This window comes from Vulpes lagopus, chromosome 15 (genome assembly GCF_018345385.1).
Source record: "Vulpes lagopus strain Blue_001 chromosome 15, ASM1834538v1, whole genome shotgun sequence".
Taxonomy (NCBI): Eukaryota; Metazoa; Chordata; class Mammalia; order Carnivora; family Canidae; genus Vulpes; species Vulpes lagopus.
Window position 1 is genome coordinate 1,235,721 of NC_054838.1, and position 12,168 is coordinate 1,247,888.

The following is a 12,168-nucleotide window of genomic DNA, read 5'->3' on the forward strand; positions in this document are numbered from 1 at the left end:
ACTTAATGGCAACATGAGATAAAAGGGGTGAGATGAATGCAAATGAATTGCTGCTTACCTTTAAGATGCAATTCTAATATGACCTTAAGTCAGCAACATGTGTGATGTGTCACTATCATTTTAACACCAGTGCTAAAGCAGTTTGGTTTGGTTTGGTTTTTGCTTTTTCCTAAGGTATATAATGAACAGATTCGTGACCTCCTAGTAAATTCAGGACCACTTGCTGTTCGGGAAGATGCCCAAAAAGGGGTAGTTGTTCAGGGATTGACTTTACATCAGGTATGTTTATAAATTTCTTTTTCCTTATTGTAATAGTAATAGCAAGTGTGATTATTTGGTCCTTTACTTATTTTCCGTTGTACAGGAAAATAGAAAAATAATCACGTGCAGAGTTAAAATGATCAGAATATATCTTCCGTATTATTTTGTTTTCCTTTGAAATAATTGAATGAGCTTTTCTTTTTGTTGTTGTTTTTGGGGAAGGGGTTTGGGAGTTTTTTTGTTTTTTAGTGAGCGAGGGCTCTAGGGGAGTGGCAGAGGGAGAAGAGAATCATAAGCAGGCTCCATGCCCAGCATGGAGCCCTGTGGGCTCAGTCTCAGAACCCTGAGATCCTAACCTGGGCCAAAATCAAAGTCGGGCACTTAACTGATGGAGCCACCCAGGCACTCTGAATGAACTTTTCTTTTAAGAATCTACTTGCAAACTTAATATTCTATTCTACTTAATACATTTATATTTTTTCTCCTCCAAGAGATGAAATTTTATCTTTTATTTCTCATATAACACCAAAGTATAGTCAACCCATGCATATCATGGGTTTGAGGTGAACAGGTCCACTTATATGCAGGTTTTTTTTTGTAATTGCAGTACAGTACTACAAATGTATTTTTCTTATAATTCTCTTAAAAAATTGTTCCTTTTCTCTAGCTTCATTGTTTATAAGAATATAGTATATAGTACATGTAATATACAAAATACATGTTAATCGACTTCATATTATTGGTAACGCTTGAAACCACCAGTAGGTTATTAGTGAAACTTTTGGGGGGGAAGAAAAAAACTTTTGGGAAGCCATGAGTTGCATGTGGATTTTCAATTGCCTGGAGGGAAAAGGTGTGTCAGTGCCCCAAACCCCTGCATTAGTCAAAGATCAATGTATATCATTTGCTTAGTACTACATAGGAAATATTTAATGAGATACAATTTATAGAATGCGGGGTTTTTTTTTTTCTTTACCTTTTATTTTATCTTAAAAAGTCTTTTTTCAGGTCACCTGGCTGGCTCAGTCAGTTAAGAGTTTGCCTTCAGCTCAGGTCATGATGCCAGGGTCCTGGGATGGAGCCCCCATCCTGCTCCTTCTTGCTCAGCAGGGAGCCCCCTCCTACCTCCCCCACTGCCTGCTGCTTCCCCTGCTTGTGCTCTTTGTCAAATAAAATCTTTTTAAAAAAACTTTTTTCTTGTTGAAAGTTTATTTAAAAATTTTAAAGATAGATGACTATTTGTATATTTTTTTCTTCTACTTAAACATCTCTAGCCCAAATCCTCAGAGGAAATTTTACAGTTATTGGATAGTGGAAACAAAAACAGGACGCAACATCCCACTGATATGAATGCCACATCTTCTCGTTCTCATGCTGTTTTCCAGGTAACAGGCCATTAGACTATTGCGCTTAAAATTGGATTTAAAATCGGGATCCCTGGGTGGCGCAGCGGTTTGGCGCCTGCCTTTGGCCCAGGGCGCGATCCTGGAGACCCGGGATCGAATCCCACGTCGGGCTCCCAGTGCATGGAGCCTGCTTCTCCCTCTGCCTGTGTCTCTGCCTCTCTCTCTCTCTCTCTGTGACTATCATAAATAAATAAAAATTAAAAAAAATAAAATAAAATAAAATAAAATAAAGCCAAATTCATATGGGGTGATATTCATACAAAGAAAATCTCTTCAACTGGGGACTCTTTCCTCAGCATTTCCTTTATTCTGCAGCTTTGAAAAGATTTTATAAAGAATATTCAGAATTGAGATGGTATCTCTCAGTATAAATTTTTACTGTGTGAAGATACAGGATAGTAAGGTGGTAGTGTTAAAATGTTTTTTTCCTTATGTTTTTCTTTTCTTATTTTTAGTGAAAATATTTCATCTCTCCTAGAGATAATCTTATATTCAGAGTAAACCTCTTTTTAGGTATAGATTCACAGAAACAATAAATTGGAGAGATTCTGGTTCACTTTTTTAAAGATTTCATCATAGGGACCGTGCACAAGTTGAATTTAAGGACATTGATTACATTGATATAGTTATTTTTAGGGATATGATTCTAGAAAGAGTTAAATCATAGATTAGCAGCTTTATTTTTTGTGGCTTCTAGTCCTGTTAAAATCCAGATTATTTTTAGCTTCATTCTGGATTATGCTAATAGAACCCAATTTACAGTAAGAAATTGATACAGTTGAAAGAATTCATATATGAGGCAGTCACATCATTCAGAAAGTTTCCAGTGCATAAAATTTTATTTATCTTTTCTGTTCTTTCCATTGACTCTTCATTTAACAGTAGTCATGAGAGAAATGGTTATCTGTAACACAGATAACCCAAATGTCTTAGACCCTGCTCTATTAGAATATTAATGAAGATCTTTATAATGGAATAATAGTTAATCTTACCAAACTCTTTTAAGTTTGCCACTTTATTTCAGTTAAACTACAAAGTAGCATTCAATAATTGATGCTTTACCCTAATTGGCTGAACATGACAAGCATATTTTACTATTTTTTTATATGGCACATTTTTTACATTTTAATGACATGCTACAATTTCAGAAATTAGAATACACTTACTCAATTTGGATCAGCATTCAAATTCAGCTTTCTTTTCGGAACCAATTCCTGGAGACATGCAAAGCATTCTAACTACTGCCTTTGGTTTTTGGTAAGGAACATTATTTCTAAAGTACCTGTGCCCTACCACCACCTCTCATAATTCTATGTTCTGGTTCAAGGGCTACCAGAACACAAATGGCAGTTGTTTTGAGCTGCTTTTGGGTCAGGAGTTAGTTGCCCTCTGGTACACACTTAGGAAATCTTTTCATTTCCGAGTTTTTTTCCAATTTCTATAATTACTTTTAGTATTCTTGGGTATCAGCCAGTCAGATTGTTATACTTTATTCAGTTTGTTTTTTAAAATGAAAATTACTTTGATCTCATGTTGTTTTAAAAATAAAGTGCATGTTTCCCTTTTAATTTGCTTAGTACTTTAATTTGCTTGGTACCTTTTAATTTTGTTAAATCTTACCCTCATTTTCCTATTCTGTAATTTCAAAAAGATTTATTTGCGACAACAAGACAAAACAGCAAGTATCAATCAAAATGTACGAATTGCCAAGATGTCACTCATTGATCTGGCAGGGTCTGAGAGAGCCAGTGCTACCAGTGCTAAAGGGACCCGGTTTATAGAAGGCACGAATATTAATCGATCACTCTTAGCTCTGGGGAATGTTATCAATGCCTTAGCAGATACAAAGGTAGGTACTGTATGTTTGTTTATTTTAAGTATCCTGAAATATTGAAATATGTGTAATTCTAAGAAGATATACTTTAAATAATTTTATTTTAAAGGTCTATTATAAATCAAATTTCAAGAATGTATTAGTAATATTTATATAGAGAGCAGAGACCCCCAGAAAGCCCATTATATCAAATAAAGCTGTGTGTGGTTTGGTTTCGCTTGGTTTTAATTTCGAGTTCTATAATCAGATTGTTGAAAGAAACATACTGAAATCATATTGAGGGATCCCTGGATGGTGCAGCGGTTTGGCGCCTGCCTTTGGCCCAGGGCGCGATCCTGGAGACCCAGGATCGAATCCCACGTCGGGCTCCTGGTGCATGGAGCCTGCTTCTCCCTCTGCCTATGTCTCTGCCTCTCTCTCTCTCTCTCTCTCTCTCTCTCTGTGACTATCATAAATTAAAAAAAAAAAAAAATCATATTGATAGTTAATGTTTTATGGTACTTTCTCATCACCTATTGTGAACCTGATTATTAAAATGACTGTTTAGGTCATTTTATACAACAAGTATAATTGAATTGGGATGAATACGAAAACACATTTTAGGAAAACTTAATTCTGTTCTGGTTACTACTTTAGATACTATAAAATTGGGTTAAATATTAAAGAGTTTTAATTTTTCTTTGGAAGGAGGGGCTTAAGATAGAAGATATAATTAAATCACCTTAGGGGCACTTGGGTGGCTCAGCAGTTGAGCATCTGCCTTTGGCTCAGGTTATGATTCCAGGGTCCCCAGGATCAAGTCCCACATCAGGCTCCCTGCATGGAGCCTGCTTCTCCCTCTGCCTGTGTCTCTGCCTCTCTCTCTTTCTCTGTGTGTGTGTGTGTGTGTGTGTCTCTCATGAATAAATAAATAAAATCTTTTTATAAAAATCACCTAATGGGGTATGTTTACTAGATGTCTTTGGGGCATTTAAAGATATTTCACATCTCACTATATGCCCAAGTGCTTGCTGGAACACAGTGTATTTGATGACTTTTGTATTTTTGTATTGGTAAAAATGATTTCTTATTTTTTTAAATTAAAATGTGATCATTAAGTTCAATCCAGGTTCAAGCTTTAGGAAATTACTACATTTAGGAAAATACAGGTCAATGAATGCTAAAAAAAAAAAAAAAAAAAAAAAAAATTGTTATAGTTTGATTTAGTAAAAGTATATTAAAATGATTTGAGGGAAGCCTGGGTGGCTCAGTGGTTGAGCGTCTATTTTCAGCTCAGGCCGTGACCCCGGGGTCCTGGAATCGAGTCCCGAATCAGGCTCTCCCCACAGGGAGCCTGCTTCTTCCTCTTCCTCTGTCTCTGCCTCTTTCTGTGTCTTTCATGAATGAATAAATAAAATCTTAAAAAAAAAAAAAAAAGATTTGAGAAGTGTTTTTTTTAAAAAAAGCAAGTTCCTGAAATCATACAAAGATTACAAAGCAAGATGTCTTTTATATTCTAAGTTAAAAATCTCAAACATGTAAGCAGACAGCATGGGATAGATACTGGTTTCTAGACTTAAGCCATAGCAATTCAATTTTTAATAATTGACCCCTATTGAGTCATTTATGAGTCCATGTTTAATACATGTCTTGCACTGTAAAATTATGTCACGTTAACACCAGCAGTGCACATTCCACACTGTTTGGGAAACACTGCTGTGGTGGAGAGCACAGGGCACCTAAGGCTGATTTCTATCTCTGAATTATCAACTGTGTGACCTGAAGCAAGTCATTTCACTTTTTGTTTAGCTTCCATTTTTCTCTTCTGTAATATGAAATATTTACACTGGATAGCGTAAGGTTGCTTTTAGCTTAACATTCAAATGTTCTGTTTTTATGAAAGTTATTCTTTTTGGAAAATATATTTTTTACTTTAAAATCAGAACTGTATCTTTTAAGTAAATGAAAACCTAGAAATATTAAGTTCTATTAGAACTACATTGTCCATTCAAATGAAGTCTCTGTAAGATTATAATTTTGATTTACTTTGTATCCATGTTAGCTAATTATTTAATGAGAGAAATTATTCTATGCCTTGCAGAATTCTTATTATTCCTATAGAATATTCGAATAGAGCATACATTACTTTTGTATTTTAATTTCATTTTTAAAAAAGAATGGAAATTTTTTATATGAACATTTTGTTTCTGATAGAGAAAATATGGAAAGATTTTGTTAAATATCCCCCACACAGTTTTCCCAGTTGTTAACATCTCATATTTATGTGGTATTACAACTCTTGAACTAATACTGGTTTTTTATTAACTAAAGTTTATATCTCTTTAGAGGGGAATATAATCGTTAAGTAGGATATTGTAAGATTCATTATCATTTCGATCACCAATTATACCATAAGTCTGGGCAAAGTTGGGCAGTGCTTAAATTCTTAGAGTGAAGTGATAGCAGGTTTGCATTTAAATGTGGAAAATGACATAAGAATTCTTTTTTTGTTCTTTCAGAGAAAGAATCAGCATATTCCTTACAGAAATAGTAAGCTCACTCGCTTGTTAAAGGATTCTCTTGGAGGAAACTGTCAAACTATAATGATAGCTGCTGTTAGTCCTTCCTCTATGTTCTACGATGACACATATAACACTCTTAAGTATGCTAATCGTGCAAAGGACATTAAATCTTCTGTAAGTGTGTTTAGTCTACCTTTGTTATAAGAGCATTGGTTGTATACTATTTTTATAACTCTAAAAATATGTTAGAGTTTTATTTTTAGTAATGAATTAGCAAACAGTGTTAGAAATATCTTTATCAGGTTGGTTAATAGAACATTAACTTGGACAATTAAATCATTAAGCATCTTGATTACATATATAATAGTTACTATTAATTAGTATTTTGCGAGGTAGGATGCTCTAGTGCCTTTCTTCCTAACCTTTTTTATCTCCTGGCACATGGTATTTTGATGGCACAATAGAGTAATTGGTCAGGGCTTTAACACATTCGTTACAGCCAAGGATGATGTTATTTGTTTTACCTTAGCACCAACTCTTTCTACCTGAAAACCTTAGACATGTTTGATAATCTCTCCAAGCTTCAGTCACTTCATCTGTAAAACAAATATATATACCTCAGTTTATAAAGTAAATAGCCCTTTTAAAATAATTCATGATATTGATGTAACCAATATCTGTATAGCTCTGACAATCTAATAATGATTGGTTAAGTCAGTATTTTTGCCAGTAATTTGGGATCATTTAAAAAAATTTAAGTCAACCATGTTGTACTTTTAAAATCACAGGATCTCTGGGTTGGAAGAAACCTAGAGTTTAAGTGGTATGATGACTTCTGCTGCTTACCCCTCTGCATGAAGATGAGCGGGTTATAGTCTTTTTAGAGAAGTGTTCATATGTTCTTCATATAATTAATTAGGAAAGGATATGCTCTATGGGTGTGCAGAACTTTTCACACATGTTTTTCATGTAATCCTTACAGCATCCCATTGACAAAGGTTCTGTTTAACAGTTGAGGAATCCCGTGCTCAGAATTTTAAGTACAATTCTAAATCAGTTAAGTGAGAAGTGGACAGGACCTCAAAATCAAGCATTTGAACTTCTGTTTGATGTTCTTTCCACTATTCCATAGCTGCCAAGGAGCCCATACAATTATAAAAAGGATAAAATGAAATAAGAACTCATTAAAAACTAGTTGAACTTAGAAATTGTTGAAACTTAAAATTATCTCTAAATTTCTTAGAAGTCTAAGGAAAAAGAAAGTGGGCAATTTTAATTATAATGTGAAGAATGCTTTGTAAGTTCTTAGAAGTACCTTGTCTCTGAGAGTAAGACTATTTCTTTATAATGTCATTTATTTTATAAATGTGCTCAGCATATCCTCCTTTCACAGGTTTTGAACATGAGTGTAATTGATCATGATTGTAATTGTCACAAATTCTGAATTCCTGGAACAGAACTAATGAGGGCATAATGCCATTTTTCTTATGTATGGTTACATGATTATTTTATATATGTATGCAATCATAATTTCTATCTTTTAACAGTTGAAGAGCAATGTTCTTAACCTCAACAATCATATAACTCAGTATGTAAAGATCTGTAATGAGCAGAAGGAAGAGGTATGTCTACTTTTTACATTTTATGCTGATCTCCCTTAGTTTCTCATTTGGGAATATGCAAACCTAATTGCCAAAAAATTTGATGTATTTTCCTATTACAGTTGAAAATCTGGCACGTTCACTTATTTTTCACAGCTAAAATTTTTCTGTGGCCATGTTTAATAGAGATAAATAATTTGTTTTGTATTTTAACTAGTGTTTCTCTTTACTAGATCTTAATGTTAAAAGAAAAACTAAAAGCCTATGAAGAACAGAAAGCTTTTACTGATGGCAATAACAAAGCAAAGATCATGATTTCAGACCCTCAGGAAAAAGAAGTTGAAAGGTAAAAATGACATTAAGATCTTATTTTGAGGATTTTATGGTTTTTAAAATTTAGCCAGATATGTTATCATCATTTATTGTATGTCTTTATATATGTATTCTCAACTGAAGTCAGGAAGCCACTGACTGCCCTTTATATTTTATGCACTTTGGAAATCAGATCATTTTAATTATGATTACATACTTGTGATTATACCAGGATTTAGATATAAGATGGAGAAGGTAAAGCTAATTACATCACTTATGAAATTAGTTTTTAGGAGTTTTCATATTTTTCTTCTCAAATGTCTTATTCCATTCAGGCTGCTGTAACAAAATGCCAGACAGGTATCTTATAAGCTAAACGAACAAACGGAATTATTTCTCCCAATTCTGGAGGCTAGAAGTCCCAAAGATCAGGGGACTGGCATCGTTGGGTGAGGGCATTCTTTCAAGCTAAAGATTTCACCCCTTGAATCCTCACATGACCTCTGGAGGTAGATCTCTCCAGCGCCTCTTTTATAAGGTCACTAATCCCATCCACAAGGTCTCTGCCTTGGTGACCTGACTACCTCTCAAAAGCCTCACCTGATAATACTATCACTTTGGGTGTTAGGTTTCAACATAGGAATTTTGGGTAACAAGCATTCAGGCAGTCTCATCTGGCATAACATCATTATTTGTCTAGTTCATGTAAATTTTATCTACCCTTTCTTGACTATGTATAATTCTAATAATTCATGTACTTTGTTTGGTTAATTATTAGAGGGGACATCTCTCAGTGATATAAATTAATACAGAATTTTGACAGATGCCCACTAGCTTTTCTAGCTGTTAATAATACAATAATCACAAGCTCTTTTCCCCTAAGCAGTTAATTTCAGAATTGTCCCAATGGGATACTAGTTCAAAAGCTGTGAATCTTGAGTAGTTCTAAGAAGGCAGTAAGAAATTCCTGGATCAAAGAAATTTGGAAATTACTTCTTAAGGAATCTAGGTGATTTCCAAAGTACGTTAGTTTATTAAAGGCTCTGAGAGTTCTTGTAATAAAGGAATCTGCTCAAACTTCAATGAAGTTGAATGAAGTTAAACTTAATTGACATTCTCCAGAGCCAATGTTCTGTTACCACTAGTATAAGAAACTAACCACAACTGAAACCAGTGATTATTAACACTGTTTTGGAACGCTAGAGTTTATAGTGTTATCTTGCTATGCATAAGGAAGACTGGTCAATGGTGACTTTCAACCTAGTTTCGGACACACCTTTTTTAAAATTGAATTTGTATATTGAAGTTTACATATAATATCCTTGATTTAAAAAAAAAATTTTCTGACTCAGTTGACAGTTGAAATCAGTTACATAAAACTTATTTAATGCCATGAATTTGCAAAGTATCTTTTTTAAAATAAACATTTTTATGTGATTTAATCAGATGAAGGGAAGAATATATGATATTTGCTGTATTTCAAAGCTCTCTGGAAAGGTAATATTCAAGAAGAAATCATAAAAAGAAAGTATAGTTCTTTTACAGAGTAATTACAAAACTTCACTTATGACTATATCAAGAAAAATGTGTAGAATTTAATATTTGTCATGTATCACCTAAAATTATTGGCAAAGATTTTTATTACTAGTTAGTTGAATGTTTTAGATTACTAATAACTACTAGAAAATAGTTACTAGTCTCTTAGGACTCTTCTGTTTTAAAATAATATATTTTCTTTTCCTTTTTTTTTTAAGGAAATCTCTAGAAACCTCTGATACTATTTCCTTTTCTTCCATCCTAATCAGTAAACCCCACCAACTAAAATAAGCCTGGACCACAAAATTACAAAATTGACAAATATTTAACTATGTCCTTGGATAAAAATGTTTAAAAAAAAACAAACTAAGACATTATCTTTGAGAATAACCTAAAGATAACTTATCAATTCATTTACTGGCATTAGCGTGTTGTAATATAATACAATGAAATTGCAATGTCCGTACATACTTCCTATGAAATATTAATCAGTTTGACAAAACTGCAGTAAAGTCGATGTATTGTGGTTTATGGTTATTCCCAATAGAGTTTCATTAAGAACTACTGACGTAAATTGGCAGTGTTTTTACCACAGATCCTTACAAATATATCTAAAATTCTGACTGAAGAACATTTATTTTTAAATGCATATACTTTGTTACAGTTTTATTTTAAAGGCTTCACAGTTAATTTTTCTTTGAGAGCTCTGCCTGTGACTGTTTATACTGTTACTATAGCTCAGACCTGATCTGTGTTTTAAAAACGTAACTATATTTTTATAAGACTGGAATATTGCTGTGAACAATGTTCTGCTGACTCTAGAGGATGGGGAATTGTAGGTTCCTTTTAGGCCTTGCATGGATGTTTTTTTGAGCTTGAGGTCTTTATGTATTTGGAGGAGATGTGAGTCAAATTCCCCAACTTCAATTCTCCAAAACTCCATTGCCCTTTGGGGGAAAGACACCAGAGTGGCTTTTCTAGGTTTACCACATTGCAAACTTGGTTGTTTTGGGTCCTGGCAATGTCAGCTGACTCTTAGCCAGGCTGTAGGGGGTACCTTACCTTATGGTGTGTTTTCCCTGTAACAAATTCTAGAACAAAAAACTGGCTATCTCACTTTCCCTAGGGGGCCATGGAGGCGCCATATGATTATGCCACCCACTGCTTGTTTCTTCACAGTTAGCCAACATCAAAACAACACACAGTACTGTGTTGCTTCTGGGGCCTTGTTAATTGGGATAGTACAGGTTCAAATTATCATCCTTTTCCTACAAACAAAATATTTTATTTTTGCTATGCAGCTGGATTACATAGACAAAATAGAGTATATGACTCTACATGTAATAGACAAAATATACTAGTTTATTTTGACTTTCGTAATTATGATTTATATAGAGAAGCTTTATAATACCTATATTTTTTTTAGTAGTGTGATCTTGGAGGAGGAAAAAAATACAGTAAAAATAAAGTTAATATCCTTTTAAAACATATTTGTAATTTAGTAGGAAAAAGCCACTCTAACCTGTTTGCTGTTTGTCATCGAGTCTAATTCTGTCAGTGATATATATTCTTTTGTTCATTTATTTCTTAAATTTATTTCACAAAATTAGTGAAATTCTATAATGTGTTTTTTGTTTTTCGTAGATTTCAAGAAATTCTGAACTGCTTGTTCCAGAATCGAGAAGAAATTAGACAAGAATATCTGAAGTTGGAAATGTTACTAAAAGAAAATGAACTTAAATCATTCTATCAACAACAGTGCCACAGGCAAATCGAAATGATGTGTTCTGAAGACAAAGTTGAAAAGGTATTTATATATAATTAAATTTTAGAAATGTAAATACATGGGGACTTCTAATTCTATAAATATGATAGGTAATGTTATTTAATTAGCCATTCACTACAACTCCTAGAAATCCTGGAGAAAAAGTATCAAACATTGTTTTAAATGCATAGTTGAGGGTGCAAGACAAAATTAAATTCCTAGGTGTCAGAAAAAAAAGGAAACCAAAAATACAAAATCCCCCTTGCAACTGTTGCTTCTTTGAGGGATGACGGAATGCACTTAACATGAAGTTAACACACTCAGAGTTGGGCACGAAAGGTGGAGCAGTATACCCCAGATGCAGGCAGTAATTTACCACTTAGACTAATTGCAGATCTTTTTTCCAGGAAAGAATATTTTATCACTAACATTGTTAGAATTTCCATTGTGTGGTGTTTAAAAAGGCAGACCATCTTTTACTCAGTTTATTATTTTATGCAATAGTACACTGTGCTCCCCACCTCCACACACACTGACCTCTCCCAATATCTTACCTTTGATGTACACTGCTCCTTAGGTAAGGGACCAGAGGGAGACAGGGAGTTAGAAATGGCAGGCCCCACATAAAGCTGGAAACCTCATAGGCCTTCACCCTTCATGCTGGTAGTACACTATGAAGAAATATTCCCAATCAGCACAGACAGATGAGGAACCATGCCTGGGGTCTCACTTAAAGACTAATAGGGCACCTAGGTGGCTCAGTTGGTTAAACATAGGACTCTTGATCTCAGGGTTTTGAGTTTAAAAAAATTTTTAAATTAAAAAAGAAGATATTAATCTTCTTATTCTTTATTAATAAAGATGTCTTTATAGATATTCTTACCAATGATTTGAGGTTTGAATTTTTGTAATCCATGTGTTTTATTTAGTAAATCCTTAAAGTGAGAAATTA

The 12,168-nt window shown here is 33.7% G+C and overlaps 1 protein-coding gene across 1 annotated transcript in view; it reads left to right on the forward strand.

Annotated features, from left to right (window-relative positions):
* The window catches only part of KIF18A (kinesin family member 18A), a 79,049-nt gene that overhangs the window by 16,222 nt on the left and 50,659 nt on the right, over nt 1–12,168 (forward strand). Inside the window, exons 4-10 of the mRNA XM_041730327.1 lie at nt 175–279; nt 1,536–1,646; nt 3,319–3,516; nt 6,000–6,176; nt 7,550–7,624; nt 7,837–7,949; nt 11,096–11,258. Coding sequence (XP_041586261.1) covers nt 175–279; nt 1,536–1,646; nt 3,319–3,516; nt 6,000–6,176; nt 7,550–7,624; nt 7,837–7,949; nt 11,096–11,258 — 942 coding nt within the window. The remainder of the gene's footprint in view (nt 1–174; nt 280–1,535; nt 1,647–3,318; nt 3,517–5,999; nt 6,177–7,549; nt 7,625–7,836; nt 7,950–11,095; nt 11,259–12,168) is intronic.